The sequence below is a fragment of the Corapipo altera genome, unplaced genomic scaffold (assembly GCF_003945725.1).
Source record: "Corapipo altera isolate COAL_440 unplaced genomic scaffold, ASM394572v1 200, whole genome shotgun sequence".
Taxonomy (NCBI): Eukaryota; Metazoa; Chordata; class Aves; order Passeriformes; family Pipridae; genus Corapipo; species Corapipo altera.
The window spans coordinates 95,929-115,628 of record NW_020884992.1 but is presented as its reverse complement, the minus strand read 5'-3'; the positions used below and the strand labels follow the sequence as shown (position 1 = coordinate 115,628).

The following is a 19,700-nucleotide window of genomic DNA, read 5'->3' as shown; positions in this document are numbered from 1 at the left end:
GCTCCAACAAAGCTCAAAAAGGCCCTTTGGCAGCACCTGCCCAGGGGCCAACTGAGCCCACACCCCCAGCATCCAGATCACTCCAGCACTGGAATGCATGGCTGGAACGTCTCCTTCATCTGCCTGTTCAAGAACAACAGTGACACTGTCGTCGTTTGAGTTTTTATTAGTTTGTACATCATATACAGTTTATAATAAAGTAAAACCGATTGCATATGGGTCTGCTCAGGCTGATTCCCCATACAAACACAGCATCAGGAGTTCTGCTAAGGAAGTAAACAACAAATATTCACATTTTTACCATTCACATCCTAGAAAGGTCCAAGAGGGACAGGACAGTCAGTACCGACACGGAGCCTGGCTGGGAGAGGATGAGGAGTTTGGCAAAGCGATGGGACAGCGATTGCTCCATGCAATTCCCCTTTCCTCCCAGGGAAAGGTTGAGCTATGTACACTGAGGTAAACATTCCGAATTCCAATTCAGATAAATACGGCAGCGCAGGGACAAGCTCCTCTCCAAGTGGCTTCGCATCGGCGCCTGGATTTGTCCTGACTATTCCGTAACGTCGTGACCACCACGACTCACATGCACTGAGGGGCTCGGGGTGCTCCACACGCAGCCCCTCTGACTCTACCTCACACCACACTGTCCACACGAGCCATTAAGGACAGCAGGGATGGGGATGGGGCAGTGGGACAGGCTGGGATGGCAGCCAGGCTCTCCACGGATCCTGCCCTCCCAGGCCATCCTCCATGCTCCAGCTCAGGCGCAGTGTCCCAGCTTCCCACTCTCAGCAACAGACCAGAGCTGTCCCTCTGAGCTCATGTCTGGGCAAGGGAAAACGCCCAACGCTGCTCTGAGAAGGGATAACCCCATCCCTGACAGCAGCAGGGGGAGAGCCGGGCCTGGCAGGAAGGCCAAAGAGTTACACACCGGCTCCTACAGTCACACAGGGCCTGGGGCACAGGGACACCCAGGAATGGCTCCTCCAGCTGCTGCCACCTGTCCCTGTCACAGCCCTGCCACAGCTGCCTGGGGACCGGCACCGCTCCAGGGAGGGGGTGGGTGCAGCACAGGGGCATCCTGTTCCCTAGGGACAAGGCACGAATTTAAACAGGATGAAAACCATCCACTGGAGATAAGGGAAGATGTAGAGTTATTACTGAAACTGAGGAAGTCATTTGGAAGTGGCAAAGCAGCGCATGGCCCGACCCTGTTTGGTGGCTGCGGAACCGGGACCGGCGCAGCTGGACAGGGACTGGCACCGGAGCTGGACCAGCCTCTGTGCCAGAAACACCATGACAGCACAGCAGCTTCCACTCTGTATCCTGGCAGATACAGAGTGGGACCCACTATTCCATGGATAATGGATAATACTGTTGTCCCGGAACATTTTTTTTTTTTTTCCTTTCTCCTGTTTTCCAACTTGCATTCCTGTATTTACAACAGCTGTCAGCACTGGGGATCCCGCTCACTGAACACTCCCAGGAGTGTTCAAACAACAAATCTGGTACCTTCTGTGCAGCCAAAGCAACAAGGAGCCAGTCAAAGAGGGTGACCAGAACCCTCTGAATGGTCTTCACAGCTTTCCAACCCAAACTACTCCATGATTCCATGAGCATGATCAGGCAAAACCACATCCAAGGGAAAGTCTAACAGCCAAACAACTCCTATCTCCCTGCAAACACTGCAGTCCCACAGCAGAGCCCACACAGGCCAGCTCTGCCCACAGCCACACTCCCCACACACTCTTCCTGTAGTTGACAACTTTCCTGGAGAAGCTGACAGCTCCTTCTCGAGCTGTTCAGAACAACTACTCCCAGCATGACTGGTGGAAGATCCCCCAACACACCAGCCTGGTCTGCCCTCAGCCATGGCAGCTCTACTCTCTCCAGGTCTTTCCTCTCACTGCACCAGCCATTCCCCCTGGCGGACCCTGGGCAGGAGCTGCCAGGCCAGAGCTGGCCAGGAGTGACACCAAAGAGCAGGAAGTGTCTGACCACACCTGATCATGTCCATCCCACCGTGCCTGTGCCTCAGGGGCAGCACCTGAAGCACCTGCCTCCTGCACCTCCATCAGCTCTTTGTCCTTCTAGAAGCAGCTCAGGGACAACACCCCTTAAAGACTACAATCACAGTGTCTGTGGCAAATCCCTACATCCAGTGGCTCCCGTGGAGCCAGAGGACATGCAGGGGGGCTGTGAGCAGCTGGAGCAGTGGCACTCCTGTTTCCTATGGCTACACACAACCACAACCCACAGATAATAACCTCCGTGTGTGGAGGTAACGCTCCAAGCAACACTCATCTGAGCACATTTTTTGGAAAGAAGTAGTCCCATGCCCCCAGGTCGTGTGGAGGTCACAATGCCACCTGTGCTGCTGCTGCCCTGAGGTGCTGGATGCCACCAAAACCTGCTCAGCCCCGCTCTGTGCAGAGGGGAACAGGGACAGAGCTCAGGGCATCCTAGTGGAGGGTGCCCCTGCCTATGGCAGGAGGTTGGACTCGATGGCCTTTAAAGGCCCCTTCCAGCCCAAACTGTTCCATGGTTCTGTGCCTTCACTTTGACTCACATAATAACGCTCCGTAAAAAGTCTTGGCACTCACCATATGAATATTTAACTACATTAAATCATGCATTCATGTACAGGTTATAAATAGCTGCTGTATACGTTTTCTCTCCCAGAAGCACAGCCATCCCACTCCTGCGCTCAAAGGAATGGGTTCACTCATAGCTTGGAGAGAAAGAAGGGAGGAAGGAAGCAGATTGCACTTCCCTGGGGCAGGAGGAAATGAGAACAAACCCACTGACAGACACAGGACACGGCTGCACTCAGCAATGGGAGACTGAGAACAGCCCAGACTGTACAGTGACAACAACACACAGAGAACGAGACATCATGGATCTGGAACACCACTAAACAAGCCCTGTAAACTGATTTACAGTGCCAGGAGAGCTGGGGGAGGACTGATGTGCATAGACCAGGGTTTCGGTTCCCCAGGGATTCACCATTTTGGAGCCTGAAAGGTGCCAGGACCCAAATGCTCTTGGTGCACCTGGGTGGGTTCAATCCCTCACACTGGTGTGAAGGACCTTGGAATAAACATGGTAGAGTCGGGTTTAGAAAGTATTACTCAGCACTGGCTCACTTGAAAAGCTGAGTTTCAAGTGAGTTGTAAAATACTCTATTCTGCAGTGCTAAAATTTAAGCCCTTAAATTTTCCCTCTACGAAAGCAGATTGTCAAGAATCCTGACCAAACACCACAGCAGGACCACGACAGCACTGTCTCTGCTGGAACCACTGGGACCTTGCAGCCCCACGCTGGTCCCTGTCCCGCTGGAAGGACACGCACAGCCCTCGGGAGGGAGGAAGACAAAGACATGGCATTCAGAGCCATCACCTCGTGCAGTAACTCACTGCAGTGTTTGTTCCTGCAGAAGGAAGGTAAGTCAGGTGTCACACAGAGTCAGTGTCAGGTTCTCTCTCTGCACAGCCCGGCCTGTGAGCACCAACATCCCTTCTCCGAGCAAACTCTGGCCTCCAATGGCCCCGCACTGCCAGGTCAGCCCAGGACCCAGCCATGGCCCCACTGCCCCTCACTGAGCACCAGCCCAGGATCCCCAGACACGGCCCTGCTGCCTCTTGCTCCCCTCACACCCCATGCTGAGCATGAACCCTCCACAGACAGAATGAACTCACAGAGCACCCGAGCAAAAAGGTTCTCCGCTCTCTAGAGAACAGGGGAGAATTCCAGGAGCAGAGCCCTCTCCCAGGTAAGATCCTGCTGCAACACCACCTTTTAGGTGAAAACCAAACCCATCTGGACAGGGCTCTGGGCCAGAAGCTCATCCATCCCTCCAGCTCCCATCCTGACACTGCACGAGAGAAGCGAGTACACACTGTCAGTTCAGAGCTGGGCTTTGCATTTCCTTGCTGCTTTGGATGAGTAAATCACTGCCAGAAGAAAACCACTTGGCCAGGTTAACCAACCAGCCCAGCTGCTGCACACCAGGAGCTCGGCACTGCACATCTCAAACCACCCACAATCCCTGCCTGGACTTCACTTGGCAATGAAAGACTCACCCACATCATGGATCAGTAACAGGAAATCACACATCAAGCTCAACAAAATCAAGTTTAGCACAAATATGAAATATTCAAGTGGATTAATTAAAAAAAGTACAGTGAAGGAATTCAGCCCAGAGCAAATTCAATATTCCCTTAAACAGGACAATCCTGGGAACACAAAGCCCTTAATTCCAGCTGCATCACAGGGAATTCTCACATAAGCTGCTCTTTAAACTCAAAGCAGCATTTCTCTGATACAGAATTTTAAGCTCACACATTATCACTGAAGTTAATGCCCGAGTGGACCTTGGGAGAACCATGGGGAAAAAAAAGAAATAAAAAGAGCCAAAAATCCAGCTGGCAGGTGAAACAGGATTGTATAAAACTGGATTGAGTGTTGGCAATATTTCCAAAAAATTAAGATAACTTACAAGTTACTCAAAACCCTGGACATGCTGCTTCAGAGCCAACCAAAATAAACCAGGAGATTCCTTCACCCTCTCACACATGGAGATTCCGGGAAAATTCCAGGAAATCCTCTGTGCTGAGGGGCAGGAGCAGCTGAAAGCATGGGCCAGCATGGAGGGACCAAAAGATTCAAAGCTTTATTTTTTTTTTTTTCTTTTTTAATAAAGTTAACAGTAAAACAAAATTCACAAGCCTTCCCCTCCCGAGCTGGTTTCCTCTTCACGCACACAACACACAAACAGAGGCTCCAACCCAGAAATGAAACTGCTCTAAGGACAACGAGACGTGATGGAGGAGGAGTCTGGGGCTGTCCGTATTCGAGGTTAAAAGAAGCAGATCAGGTATGTGTGGTTTTATTTGTGTTTGTTTGCTTCTTAGCCAAACTGGAAAAAGAAATTTCCAGGACCAGAAGCTGAAAAAGAAAACGGGAGATATCAGGACTTTCCAAACTCAAAACAGTTCAGTGCAATCCGAAGCAGCGCATGGATGGCCACGCCCACACACACCTCCAGAACAGGGAACACCCGGCCCTTGTGGCTTTTGAACCCAAAACAACCAGAAGCAGCCACCAGCCGAGGCTGTACAGGCAGAACTTTCCATGCTCTCCTTAAGCAGCACATCCACTGGGAGCCCCAGCTGCCCTGTCAGGGATTCCATGTACTTACGACTCCAAGGCTGGCAGGAGCACACCTCACCTACCTTCGAAGCTGAAGCCTCCCGGCCCGCCGAAGAAGGCCTTGAAGATGTTATTTGCATCAAAGTCTACAGGGAAGAGAAGGAATTCATGAGCTGCAGGGAAGCAGCCAGTTACACTCCCACAGTTCAGGAACTGTCAGTTCACTGAGAGGGTTTCAAAAGGGGCGAGCAGGGTCACAGGGCTGGCTCCGAGCCCTGGCACAGCAGCAGCAAACAGGTAAAAGCAGCCGTCACAGGGAGAACCTGTCAGGAGGCAGCCTAAGGGTTTGGATAAACAGCATTTAGGGATCCACAGTTACACTACTTTACATGTCCTGTGATAGATTTTTGCCTAATGGTAGCTACTGCCCACCAACTCAGCCAAAGACAACACCCACCAGTGTCCCAGCCATTTCCCAACTGGAAACACTCAGTGCAAGCTCTGCCATCCCAATGCTTTCAGCAACCAAACTGAATCAATTAATGGAGTTATTCCCAATGGGAGGCTTGCTTTAGGGCCTAAGGCAGACTCTTAAGGATCTGATCTTGTTAAAGGCTGCCATGCCAGAGTATCTTAAGGAACACTGACCTCCCATGTTCAATCCATCCTCTTCCAGATCCTGCCCGCTGTCGTAGCGGGCCTTCTTCTTGGGATCTGACAGGATTGTAAAGGCTTCACCAACCTCCTTAAATTTCTTCTCCTCTTCTTTCTGTACTTCTGCACTTGCCCCACTGTGTCGATCTGTGGATACAAAAACAAGCAGGAAGAAGCTATTAATTTCTAGTGCAAATGGAAAACATTAAACATTCCCAAGCTCCTGTCCCAGCACATGCTCTAAATCTGTGGGGTCAGAGCTGCCATTTGTCCAGAAATTCCCACTCCCATATGCATTGCTGCCTCAGTGATGGCTGTGCAGGGCACACAGGGACTGCTGTGGGTACCTGGATGGTGCATTAGTGCTCGTTTCCTGTAAGCCTTCTTGATCTCATCTTCAGAGGCATTTTTGTCCACCCCCAGGATTTTGTAGTAGTCTTTCCGTTTGCTCTTTTTCAGTTCCACCTGTGCGTTCTTTAGGAGCTGTTTGTGTTCTGGAAAAGAGCACAAGGCCAGAGGAGAGGGGTTACTTTGTCCTTCCCACTTCAGGCCACTGAAAAAGCAAGGGGACAGTTAAAATGAGAACCAAAACCAGATATTCTGAACCCAGTGCACTGTCTCAGCCACAAGCTCAATTATCATCTCAGCATTCAATGCTGGGAGAGAAACCAGACCTCAGATAGGCATTTCCAGTGCTTCCAAGGGCTTCTCCATACTGTCCTGCTGGGGTAAAAGGCTGCAAATCAGAGCATATTGTGGGGAAAAAAGCAACAACAAAAAAAATTGGCAGGTAAGGGAAAAGTGGGAACACACATAGAGTGCCCATGTGCTCACCTTTTGTTTTCTCTGTCTGATAAACCTTCTCATAGTCTCTTACAGCATCTTCATATTGTTCTGTGTCCATGTAACTGTGGAAAGAAACACTGGTGGTCAAGGTGTCCTTCATAGGAACATCAAAAAGGGCTCAGTACAGCTGTCTGGGTGGATGTTGATTAAGGAAGAGAAGTGCCCTGGACTGCAGCAGAGTCATCAGAGGGGCCCACACAAGGCCCCTGCCAGGGAGCCCAGACACTTGTGGGAGCTTCCCTCATCTCCTCAGCAGCGTGAGGAAGAGGGATAAACTGAGGACCCCTCAGTGCAGAACCTTCCATTCAGTTAAACTCCAGATTTGTGACCCTGTCCCTCAGAGCTGCCAGGAGGGCGCTCCTGCCCACACACCTGCTCAGGTGCCCGTGCCAAGGTGCACTCACCACTGTGCCCTCCTCAGGTACGCCTTGATGTACGTGTCGTCCAGCTTCACCGCGTTCGTGCAGTCGTCGATTGCTTCTTCAAGTTTCCTAAGCTACAAGGGCAGACACAAGTGAGCAAATCCCAGACAGAGAACAAATTCTGCATCACGCTTTCAGGCAAAGGAAAGGTGTGAAGAATCTGGGAAAATCTCACTGGTTTCTATGTCCAGGAATTTTTTTTTTTTAATTCTCCCAAAACACTGAGCTTTTGCTCCCTTGGAAAAAACGAGAAGCTTGGTCAGTGACATGGCAGAGCTTCGTGGTGCTTCTGTGTAAGAAATGCACTCAAAAACAAGGGTTTTCCTGAAAACAACCCCAATTCTGTATCCAAGCTAATTCCCAGACAGCAAGATAAACTTCAAAATATTTAAAAGAAATCTTTTTTAGAAAAAGAATTGTTTGTTTTCAGACACAAACAGCCATGTAAAACATCCATTATGTTGTCTCCAGCTCATCCCACTTCCCAGGTTTCGGGAACAGCCTGTGTTCTCTTGACTGAGTGCTGATGTCTGGGGAGCAGCATCAACAGAGGGACAGCTGAGAAGGAAACATGCCCAGAAGACATGTTTCTGGATAGGAACTGGGAGCACTGACACATAACTGATTGCCTCTCTGGATAGTGCAGGACTAAAATTCAACAGCAAAGCTGGAAGAAGTGTCTAGGGGCTTTAAAGTAGGTCTTTTTTAAAGATCAAAAACCAAACCAAGACATGACTTACAAGAAGAATTAAGAAAATAAAGCTGCTCATTCCCAGGAAGGAAAAACAGGGACAGGGATGCCTTTTGCTGACTAAGATAAAGCTACAGCACGTCCCTCCTCTCCCTCCCACTCTGTGCAGCCCAAGTATTTGAGTTTTGTTTCTGCAGGAGTCAACTGCTGGCTGATGGGAACTGACCCAAGTGTTGTGCAAGCACAAATCCCTGACACACTGCCCGTGGCTCCAGAGAGATGCAGCTGCTAGGCAGCCAGAGGAGCCTGTGCTTCCCAGAACAACTGATTTGTGGTTTATCACTGACATGGTGAGGGATATGACAACAGACACCTGCCAGGTGACCGTCCCTTACCTTTGAATTAACTGTCCCCCTGTTACAGTAGAGTTTGGCATTTGTTTTGATATTATTTGGGTCTATTCCTAGTGCCTCTGTGTACAGTTCATATGCTAGTTTGTAGTTGCCTTTCTTGAATGCTTTATTCCCGTCTTCCTTCTTCGCTTTAAGTGCTTTGGCATTCTGAAAGGAAACACACCCGGGTCAGGACACAAGGTCAGGGTTCAAGGGGACCAAAGCACCTTGTTCTGCTGGACAAGGGCCCTCAAACATAACAGTTCTAATTTGGTTTCAAACACTGCTGCAGGACACAAGGCACAGCCTTGCTCCAGCAGCTGAAATGAGTTGGAAGCACTTTGACTTTCCCCCAGGAGAAGCACTAAGGAAGAGCCAGTGCCAGTTCCAGGCATTCTCCACAGCAAAAAGGTTGCCTTAATTTTTAAGATGGGAACACGACAGTGCAGTAAATTTATGGATTAAAATAAAAGGACTGAGAGTTCACTTTTTGAGGGCTTATACATGTGGACACATCAGAAAAGTCAGTTGAAGAACTACACCAGGAAAGGAGCAACATGAAGGAACAGTGTTAAATGCAAGTCAGGCTGTGGGCGGATACTGGATAGGAAAGTCAGGAGTTCCTTTAGAAATGATGTATCTGGGAACAAAGAAGAGTGAAGGGGAAGCAGCTTCAAAGTATCACAATCTCCTGAGAAACAGCTTCTGGCAACTTGGGTTTATCGGGTTGTCTACGGGAAGGGCTGGATACACCGCCTGCTCCTGGAAGTCTGGGAATGATAATGCTGAGAGAGGGAGAAGGGATCGATCCAGTCAAATCAAGTCAGGTGTTTGCTTCCAAAAAACCCAGATCCTGGTAATTTTGCAGTCCCTTCTCCACCACTTACCCGGCAGGCAAGACAGGCCTTCTCGTGGTCCGGGGCCATCCTGAGGGCCTGCACGAAGAACTGCACGGCCTTCTCGATGCAGTCCTCGTAGTACAGGCACAGCCCGCGCACGTACAGCGCGTCGGCGTTCGTCGAGTCCATCCGCAGGATATCACTGCAGCAACAGCAAGGAAGGAAATGTTCCCCGTTCCCGCCTCCTTCTAACCTCCACAAGCACCTTCCTCTGCTCAGCTATCCAGTTATTTTATCAAGTCCACGGTACAGATGAGCCAAAAGGACGTGAACCTGCTCGAGCAGGACGGTTGGCTGGGAACAGGGTGTGGATGCAGCTTCCCGGGAAGATTAACAGGGATAAACTCACACACTCCTCCTCCTCCTCCTCACAGTGTGCATTAAGGACTATTTCTTTTTTATATTCCCTCATTTACTCCGGGTGTGGAGCACAGGCAGCAGCCAGGACACCCCCTAACCCTCAGACACTCACCTGGCCACAGACTGAGCCTCGGGGTACCGGCCCAGCAGCGCCAAACACTCGGCCTTGAGGATTTTGAACCGGTGACATGCGGGAGCAAACTCCAGAGCACGATCCATGCAAAACACAACCTGGGGTGGGAAAAGCCACAGGTGTGAGCACAGCAAAGACCAACGGCCTAGTCCGAACAACTGCACCACGTCTGGGATTTGTGTTTGACCGAGAAGGTGAGTGTGGTTGCTGGAGACACATTCATTGGAAAAATTTTCCCCATGTGCAGGTTTTTCGTCTTTTAAAGGGCTTTGTGTGCCAAGATCTGAGGCACCTGCTGTGTTACTGTGACAGAGCACTACACAAGACTCAAGGGACACCTGTAGGAGGTCCACCCCTTTAACTCTTCTAAACTGTAAGCCCTAAAGAAAGAGCCAAAGAGGACAATCCTGCCCCTGTTTCCTGTAGTATAAAGACACTTGGAAGAGACAGCAATTCAATAGATTGAGACAGTTTGGACTGGAGAAAACACAAAAAAGTACAGTACAGGGGCTGATCTTCCACTGGCCTGCCAGCCATGGGCAGGGTGAGCTAATGGGTCTTTTCCATCCCTGCTCTCGGCGGGGACATCTGCATGAGAACGGGGCATTGTTCCCAAGGTTCATCTGCTCCCCAGCCCGTGACATCACGGGGCTCTGCTGTGGGAAGCACTGTGCTCCAGAGCCAAGGGCTCCTGGGAGAGGCAGGAGCAGGAGCAGCTCTCCAGAAACAAAGATCACGTCTCATGTGAGCCTCCCCAGTGGAGTGGGACCAGGGAAGTGAGGGACAGACACAGGATGTCCAGCACAGGCATGGCAATTCCTACACATGAAATTCAGATTGACCACACATCCCATTTGCTCCTCAGAAACAAGGGGTACAACGATGGGATTTACCCTTCCAAAATCTTGAGCTTAGCCTAAGAGTCAGTGACCTGAACAGCAAGCTCAGTGTGCCAGACAATCTCCTTTTGAGCACAAGTCCTATGAGGAGAGGCTGAGGGAGCTGGGGTTGTTTAGTCTGGAGAAGAGAAGGCTTTATCCTCATCACTCTCTTCAACTACCTGAAGGGAGGTTATAGCCAGGTGGGGGTTGGTCTCTTCTCCCAGGCAACCAACAATAGGACAAGGGGACATGGGCTCAAGTTCTGCCAGGGGAGGTTTAGGTTAGAAGAAATTCTTTACAGAGAGGGTTATCAGGCATTGGAACGGTCTACCCAGAGAGGTGGTGGATTCACCATCCCTGGAGGTTTTTAAAAAGAGACTGGATGTGGCCCTTAGTGCCATGATATAGTAATTGGAGTTGGATTAGAGGTTGGACTTGATGATCTTGGAGGTCTTTTCCAACCCAATCTATTCTATGATTCTATGATTCTGGGCCAAATCTGAGCCTTACATGCATCCACTGCACAGAAACAGTTGCATGAGAAGTGTTTGGTGCCTTTCAGATTTCATGCTGTCATTTCTTGTTCTATCAGGTTAGTACCAGCTGCATCCTCTTACAGCCCTTGGGAAGAAAGATTTGGAATCAGTAAGGAGAGAGCCCCACGCAGATCTGCATTGCTCCCTGTGTGATCCTCACTGGCACATGGCCTGCCTCTGGGGTTTTTGTTTGTTTTGTTTTTTTTTTTAAAGAGTTGAGAAAGAAGAATCCTGGATATGCATTTTAGGAGCAAAGCATGATTAAATGCTGCTGCTGACAAAATCTGTCTCAAACAGCTCATTCATGGCTCCACTCATCTTGCAAAGCAAATGGTGGCAGAGGACACTCAGCCTGAGCCAGTCACCCCCTCACTTGTCATTCAGTCGGTGCTCAGGGAGCGCAAGCTCTGCCCCTTTCACAGCTGACACAGTTCACCAGCCAGCCCTGCTTCAACAGATGTGGCACAGCACCTCCCAGACACCTGGCAGGGAAATCAGCCACACACGTGGCTGCACAGGCCAGGTCAGTTCTTATAGAAGGCCACAGCAAACAAGTTCATCTCACCTTCCTGAAATCCCGTTTCTCAAAATCCACTTCAGCTATTTTTTCATACTCAAGCACGGTCGTGGCGTTCTTCAGCTGAAAGACAGAACACACAAGTGCTGCAGGACAGTCTCTGCTCTGAAATGCCACCAAGCCAACCCCTGAAGTGTCAGAGCCAAACCTACTGCAGACCATGGACTGATAATGCAGATGACATGAATACTTTTGCTAGCATTAAAATCAGTTTGAAATCAATTGACCAAACTGGTAGCCCAGGAAAATGCACCCCGTGAAAGGGACACAACAGTGGCAGCTGCCTTACACCACTCTCCATTTCTCCTCTGGAGAGCTGGAGGAAAGACCAGCTCAGCCTCCTCAGCATCTACTGGGGCCAGTTAAATCTGAAGACCCTCTTACCTCCTGCTGTGCCTGGGTATTCTTATGATCCAGTTCTAAAACTCGTTGAAAGCAGCGACTGGCAGCCATGGCATTCCCTAGGGAAAGGTGGCACTTCCCTTCCCGCAGATGGCCCTGGGAACACAGATAAAAGGGATTTGCAAGAGCTGCAACAGGTGCAGACAAGGTATTGAACGAAGAGCCTGAAGTTCTCCACGTACCCGCACAAAGCTGTCGTCCAACCTGACCGACTGCTGAGCATCCTCCAGTGCTTCTCGGAACCTCCCCAGCATCATGAGCGTGGCAGCTCTGTTCCCATAATAACTGGCATTATTGGGACAGGTATCTGGGGACAATGCAAGACTCACTGTCAGTGTAATGCAGCAGCTACACAGCTTGTGGCACTCATTAAGAACATTGACCCTGACTGGCATTATCGATCTGGCGACATTTCCCAAGGTAATTAAAGCAGGCAAGAAGTTTCCATCCAGCATGTACTGTCAGAAACCCTGCTGGTGTTTTTGAAATCAGCAATCAGCTCTGATTTCTAGATGTGGTATTCAGCAAAGACTGATATGGCCATCAGCTCTTCTCACCTATGGCTTTCGTGTAGTAGTTGTACGCTTCGTTGTAATCTTTCTTGGCATAGTACGCGTTTCCTTGCTCCTTGAATGCTTCTGCTTCTCTGAAAGGAAGCAAAACACCACATTTTCAGAGGGATTGAGCACCAGATTCTGACCATGTTGACCATTTGATTCCCAAGCAACCTCAGTATAACTCTTCAATGGTCCAAGCGCTTGTAGCTGGTTGCTGTGAGATCTCAGCACACACTGCTCAGGGGAAAGCAGCACACCTTGTGTCCTGCTGGCTCTCAGATACTCCAGCCCTTTAGCCAGGTCATGAACAGGGATAAAAGGGATATTTCCTGGCCAAATATTACAGGGATGCAATAGCAGCCTAAAACCACCCTTGAGTCTCCTCAGAGAGTCCAGCAGAACTCCTTGGTATGGGGTTTATCCAATAGCCCCCTCCAACAGGCAGAGCACAAGAGACAGCACTGCCTCTCTCAGAAGTCCCATGTACTTACGAACAAAGGCCAAGAAGAACAGTTTCCACATTCAAAAGACAGCTAAATCAAAAAAGAAATATGGGTGCAAGCCTTCAGCAGAAGCTTGGCACTGCCTTGGCAACAGGTCCAGAAATAGTCCTCACACTCAAGAACAAGCGTTTGCAGAGACAGTTTGGGACATTTAAAAACACACAACATATGGTTTAAAGCAGCTTCCCTTAAACCCCTGAAAGCAAAGCTTTCCCTGAAGGAAATGAAACCTTTCTCTCTCTCTTCCCTCATCTCCCTTCACCCTTCCAGACACACAGTCCGAGAGGGAGTGCACACCACGGTGCTGGAGCTGGGAACACGAGCAATGCTCTGCAGGCCAACCAGGGAGAGAACAATGGGTATTGTGTTGGAACAAGTTCCCATGTTTTCAGCCTCGCTCAGGCTGCCATTGGCCGTTCCCACACAACTGCCTCATGCAGGGGTTGTTTTCAGTGAGCCATCGCAGATTTCCCAGCTGGCAGAACAATGGACACAGGGAAGTGTGCTCTTCACTTTCAGTTTTAACTTTTTCTCCAGGCTACACCCTGGCCTGGCCATGCCATGGCCCTGTAGGAGTCACACCCTGGGAGAGCCCAGAGCCATACGCTGTGCTCAGCTGAAATGGGATGGTAACAACTGCAGCAGAGCAAAAGAGCAGTGCCCCCACCCACTGCCTCGGGTTTCTGAGGCAGCTCCTTCATCTCCTGTTCCAGCAACAGATTAACTCACCCATGGGAGATGGGACACTGCCATCCCTCCATTGCCTCAGCCCTCCCAGCATCACACCTGAGGCAGGTGCTGCAGCCTGGCTCCTCCTCAGGAGCCAGCACCCACCACAGCCCCAGCACAGCACAGCACCCTCCTGGCTACACCACCTACAACAAGGATGGATCCATATCACGGGGTTTGCCTGATTAAAATGCTTCCAAACACAACCACCTCCTTTGAATATTACAGATCAAACATCCAAACACAGTGGAAAAACTACTCAGCAATTCTGCACTTCTGGAACCTGGGCATTAAGAAGTTTCACCGCTCTCTTGTTTCTGTAATGGCAAATGGAAAAGAAAATCACAGATCCTATGAAAGTTCCTCAGAAGGTGTCTGTTACACAATTTAAAGTGTGAACAGTCTTAATGGCAGAACTCACCTGAGCCACCACTGCAGCCCAGCACAGCAGGCCCCAAGTCACAAGTCTTTTAGCAATTTTACTTGTCATGTCATGAGGAATCACTGCCTTATAGACACAGCTAAAGGCTGGGTGCCAGAGCATCCCATCTGCAACAAACTGCTGGGAAGAGCTGGGAAAACGGGAGAAAGAAAACATATCCATGCAAAACCAACTTTCACAAAGCTCTGGTACTCTGAGATTCCAGAGAAACACCCCCACACAAGGATTAGCGTTTTCTCCTCTTTTTTATTGGCCCATTTTCCTTTTAAGCATTTTAACACAGATCGATGTATCCAGCAAGTCACAGTGCCTCGTGTGACACTGGCAGAAAGGAGAGCACAGCTATCTCCTGTTCACACGGCCTAAAGTTTAGTGATGAAAATTGTGAAAGAAGCAGCAAATCACCCCAAGAGCACGAAGGGAAAGGAGTTGCTGGAGCTGCCAGGCTGGGCTCGAGCTCCCAGCCCCAGGACAGAAGCAGCTCTGCCCCGTTGTGCCCCGCTGACATAGGAGCACACAGAGCACACAGCCCTTGTTTACCACGGCTCCGGCTCCAACAAGGAGAACTGCAGCCCCTGATCTCACTGGGGATTGTTTCACCCCAAACAGATGCTGCGGCCTGAATGAGCTCATTCTGCCTCCCGGGCCCTGCGCTCCCCACTTGCTACTTTTGACACCGAAGAAGAATCGTGCTTTGCTAAAAAGACGCCCCCGGCTCAATGGGTGGCTTTGTGACAGGGTCGGTGTCTTCGCGGGGCCGCTCCACGCTGGACGCAGACATGGGGAAGAACTGCTCCAAGGAGCTGGGGAAGAAGTTTGTCTTTCATGGCTCACTTGCACCACAGGCACAGGAGGGGCTGGTGGGAGGGACTCTCCCTGCGAGCGAGGCAACTCTTTTATTCTCTTTTATAATAATTTCAGTTGGAAAATATGTCCAAGATCATCAAGTCCCACCTGTGACTGATCACCACCTTGTCAACTAGACCGGTGCACTGAGTGCCACGACCAGTTGGACACCTCCAGGGGCTCCCCCACTCCCAGGGCAGCCCCTTCCAATGCCTGACCACCCTTCCTGTGACAGAATTCTTCCTTGATGTCCAACCCGGATCTCCCTTGGCACAGCTTGAGACACACCAAGGCAAACAGCAGCTGTGTGTGCCGACGCTCCCTCGCATGCCCAGGCCCCAGGACGGAGCTCGCTGCCTGGCTGGTGGGGATGATAAAAAAAAACCTCTGAGGCATCAGTGAGGAACCAGCACAAGGCTCCTTCTCCTCCCCATGCCCTGTTGAAAGCTCAGCCCCTGCTCCTTCCCAGCACAGCAGCGCTCAGAGAATCTGTCCTGTGCACAGTGACAGAATCCCACGCTTGCCTAACAACTCCTGCCTCCTCCTCAGAGCTTCCACACACTGCCCCCACTCGAGTGCCGATCGTGGCTTCCACCCCCCCACTCAGCTCCAAACGAGATTCCCACAGACCCACCTCGCAGGCACCTCATTTTCTGTCAGGGGAACCTCTGGGGATGTGTAACTCCGCAGCTCCCGGTCCAGGTGTGCTGGCACAGCCCCTGGGCAGGGATGTGCCAAGGCAATACCACCACTGACAGAAATCCAGCACCTAAGCAGGTGGCAGAGTCGCTCTCTCACAGCTCTCCTGACCCTCACTCCCACTCCACCGCCTGCCTCTGTTATGAAACAGTGACAAAATCCTAAAATAGCCGGGATTTAAGGAAGGGTCCAAAATCCTGTCCCGGCCAAGCAATCTTTCCTGTGAGGCTCTGACAAAAGGAGCACACCTGCCTTTTCTGAGCAATTCTTGCAGAGACTTTTTCTTTAATGGGATATGGTATGTTTATCCAGCATTTCTGGGGTGAAATCCCACCCAGATTCTCAGCTGTCAGATGTTACTCAGCTGCTGGAGTAAAATAAGTTTGGTGATCTCAATTCAGTTTACAGCAGGCAGATGTCTAGAGTTTAAAATTAGCCATCCTGTTTGCCACTGGACATACAATACTCTCCCCTCCCTTCTTCCAGGACTTGGAAGAGAAGCTAAACACTCTGTGTGCCACAGAGATACACAGGGTGCACTTTAGAGACCCTTCCTTGGGTGAGGTTTGACAGTGAGTGAGGATTTAGAGAGATAAAAGAACGTATATTTACGACTTCCTCACGAGAGGAGTAGAGGGGCAGCGCCAATCTCCTCTCTTGGTGACCAGTGACAGGACCCGAGGGAACGGCTGGAGCTGTGTCAGGGGCAGGTTAGACTGGATATTAGGAAAAGGTTCTTCCCCCAGAGGGTGGTGGGGCACTGAACAGGCTCCCCAGGGCAGCAGTCACACAGACTGCCATGTAACACACGTGATCCCCGGCTGGGCAGCGCTGACCCCGCCGAGGCAGAGCAGAGCCCGTTTCCTGGCACATCAGCTCCCCCAACGCGCCAGGTTCGCTCTGTGCAGCAGCACAGGCACCACCGCAGAGACTCAGAGCAGCCCCGAGTCCGGAAACCCGAGCCTGGACATGCAAGTACCTGCACAGATGGGCTGAGGAATCACCCACGGGAACGTGCTGGCAAAGGTCAGAACTGAACCCGAGCCCACAAGGTGCACAAACCCTGAACATTCCCTGTACCCGAGGGCAAACTCAGAGAAGACCAAAAGAGCCACAGGGACCAAAATGCACCACAAGAAATCCAAGAACTGACCCAAACTTCCCCTGCAGCCATGAGGGAGAACGGCAGCTGAGCCCCAACTTTAATTGTGCCGTTATGTAATTCCCGGAGCTCGGAATTAACCTAATTCCCAGCAATGGCTCCATCACTCCTGGCAGGCCCACAGCATAACTTTTGTGAGATGACAACCCATGGAAAGGTCTAGAATCAGCCAGAGATTGCTTTTTTGAAGGAAGCAATTTCTTTTGAATGAAGGAAGCTAGCCAGCTGTAAGAATACCATGGGAAAACAACTGCACTTACATCATGATTCACCCTAGAAAAGCAAAGAAAAAGGCTGGAACTGTAGGTACAGATCACTTTTTCCTCATGGATAAAGCAACTGCCTAAGTCAGACATTCAGATACTCTATAGATGCACAGGGGACCAAACAACTACAGGAGCAGCTTCTGCTGCTCCTGGTATGATCATAGGATCATCATTCCACACAAGTAAAATGGGCTGAATTTATCACCTGGGAAACCCAAGTGCCCATTTATAGGTAGAACTGGAGTAGTGGAGCCTCTCCAGGCTATCCTAGAATGACGTGGTGCCCCTCATCCCACTCCCCTCCCTCCTGCCAGTGTTGCCCTGAGAGCTGGTGAGAAATGACGTGTGTTCCAGAGAATCCTCACCAGGATTCACCTCGCTTCATGGGAACTGCACTGGAAAAGCCTCTTGCTGCTCACCAACACCTGCTGAAGTGACCCCCAGCCAGGCCATGCCTGGAGCCTCCAGGACTCCGTGGGGGCTGTTCCACACTCGTCGCTTCGCTGCGGGAACGATTCCCCACAGAGGCACCAACACTCCCCAGGTCTGCAGCGAGGGCACTACAACCTCACCACGGGATTTTCCCAACCATCTGAGGTATTTCTTTTCAAGAGGCTCCCACATCCTCCAGAGCTGGAGAAGGAGGAGAAATATCCAGCCTGGAGCACGCAGGGGAGCCAGATCCCAGAGCTGCCAGGAAGATGACAAGGAAATTCTCCCTGGCAAAGCTCCAAGGACCCAAGCTCGCAGAGCAGCTGGGAGCAGGGAAAAACTGTTCCCATGGGTGAGAAACCTTTTAAAATTAATGAAGAAACAAGTGAGCTTTTGGGGGTGGCCCAGCCCTGCTCATCAGCTGCTCTGCACTGATGCTCTAATGGATAAAATTAACACAATTACATCAACCCCTTCCGCCAGGACCCCAACAATCCATGAGGCAGCAGCAAGACAATAATTATCCTGTGACCACACTCATTCCTGTGCCCTGGACACCCTGGGAGCCCTCTGGCACGTCTGCAGCTGCTGCAGGACTTTAGTTACAACCACCCTGAAACAGAGATCTCATTATCCCAAAAACATGAAAAGGAAACATTGTGAAGGCAACTTGGAATACTCTGTAACTCCTGTCTGCTGGACCTAAGGAGGTGCATGGCACGGTACAGTCAGGGAGGGAAGGAAGGAAGAGTGCTGGAGGTCACTGCCAGCAGACACCTGTGCCTTCAGCCAGGCTTTTACCTCTGGGAATTTTTACCATTTCAAACAGTACATTTCCCTCGCCCAGGGGCAGGAATGACGTGCCTACGCAGGGCTGTCCCGGTGCTCTATGAGCCTCAGCCAGGTGCCTCTTCAGCAGCTCCTCCTTTCCTGCTCAGCAGGACCTCCCCAGGGAGCTGCTCCTCAGGCCTCAATTGCACAGAACCCCTCAGGCCACCAATGGGAGCCTGAAACCATTGTTCCTCAGAGGCCACTTTTGGTTTTGTTTCCACTTTTTCATTCCATTGGATGATTCTCAGGAGCCATTCCCTCCCCTCCCACAGGAACTCCCTGAGAGATGAGCCCAGCATCCACCTCTGTGTAACCAGTGGAGTTTCCTGGACATTGATCTTTCCACCTCCTGCCCTCAGCGCTCCAGCTTGCTCACTGCTGGGAGGCAAACCTGCAGGAAGGGTCGGGATCCCACTGCCCCAGCCTCGGGGGCACGGTGCACCGGAGAACTGCAGGGACACGGTGCAGGAGCTCGCAGGAGCTCCCGGGGATGGAGAGTTCCCGGGGGAGGGCCCTGCCCAGGGCGTTTCTCCCGTTATCCACAGCAAGGCAGGCCGGGGCAAAACCCACCACGGGCAGGCTTCAAACGGACCAGGGACCGGGGGACTGGGGTGATGAAGCAGCAAAGGGCGTCAAACGTAGGAGTTTGAAGCCCCCCCCCCCCCCTTCGGCAGCTGTTCAATCCTCCTCCTCCGCGAAGGGAGGCCGCGCTCCGCCGGCACCGGTGTGCGGGCTCGGGGCAGAGGGTGTGAGCTGTCCTGCCGGGACACACGGGCCGGGGCCGGGCGGATGCTCGAATGCCGGTGCACACGGAGGCCGCGGGAGCTCACCGGCAACACACGGGCACCGCGTCCCAGCCCCAGCGGCTCCCGGGCCCCGCCGCGTGCGGCCCACGGTTGTCACGACGGTACCAGAGCCCCGGGGAGCGCTCCCATCCCGGCCGAGCACCTGCGGCCACCCCGCGCCGCGGCCCCCGGGCCCTGCGGCGTTCCCAGCCGCGGCCCGCCCGCCGAGAGCATCACCGGCCGCCCGCTCCCCGCCCGGCCGGCTCCGGGGCCGCCGCTGTACCTGCGCGTCTCCTCGTCGCTGTCGGCCTCGCCGGGCCCGTCGGGCGCCGCCATGACCACATCGCACTCGGGCTCGGCCGCCGCCGCCGCCATCTTACCGCGCGGGGCTGGGCGGGGCCAGCGCCGGAACGGGCGGGGCTACGCCGGGGGCGGGGCGGAGGCGACTCGCCCGCCAGGGGGCGCCCGCACGCGGGCCCGCGGGCGCCACTGGCACGGGGG

The 19,700-nt window shown here is 51.9% G+C and overlaps 2 protein-coding genes across 2 annotated transcripts in view; both read right to left on the bottom strand.

Moving 5' to 3' along the window:
- Nucleotides 1-4,151: 4,151 nt before the first annotated feature.
- DNAJC7 (DnaJ heat shock protein family (Hsp40) member C7) lies at nt 4,152-19,594 on the bottom strand. The gene is made up of 14 exons (XM_027666319.1): nt 19,483-19,594; nt 12,505-12,593; nt 12,130-12,254; nt 11,930-12,043; nt 11,534-11,608; nt 9,531-9,649; nt 9,047-9,200; nt 8,163-8,327; nt 7,059-7,150; nt 6,643-6,716; nt 6,156-6,302; nt 5,803-5,955; nt 5,238-5,300; nt 4,152-4,950 (listed from the first exon to the last, which is right to left on the bottom strand). The coding sequence occupies exons 1-14, from the start codon at nt 19,572-19,574 to the stop codon at nt 4,913-4,915; spliced, it is 1,500 nt and encodes a 499-aa protein (XP_027522120.1). The 5' UTR covers nt 19,575-19,594; the 3' UTR covers nt 4,152-4,912.
- Nucleotides 5,822-19,700, bottom strand: part of ZNF385C (zinc finger protein 385C) — a 44,404-nt gene continuing 30,525 nt past the window's right edge. The window contains exon 9 of the mRNA XM_027666320.1: nt 5,822-5,833. The gene's annotated coding sequence lies outside the window, so the exon portion shown is untranslated. The remainder of the gene's footprint in view (nt 5,834-19,700) is intronic.

Excerpts from the sequence above, each read along its gene's own strand:
- DNAJC7 (XM_027666319.1), bottom strand. The coding sequence starts at position 19,574 with ATGGCGGCGGCGGCGGCCGAGCCCGAGTGCGATGTGGTCATGGCGGCG. Across the intron at positions 12,255-12,504 it reads CTACTACACGAAAGCCATAG|ATACCTGTCCCAATAATGCC; the intron begins GTGAGAAGAGCT and ends CATTGTCCCCAG. Across the intron at positions 11,609-11,929 it reads ATACCCAGGCACAGCAGGAG|CTGAAGAACGCCACGACCGT; the intron begins GTAAGAGGGTCT and ends TCTGTCTTTCAG.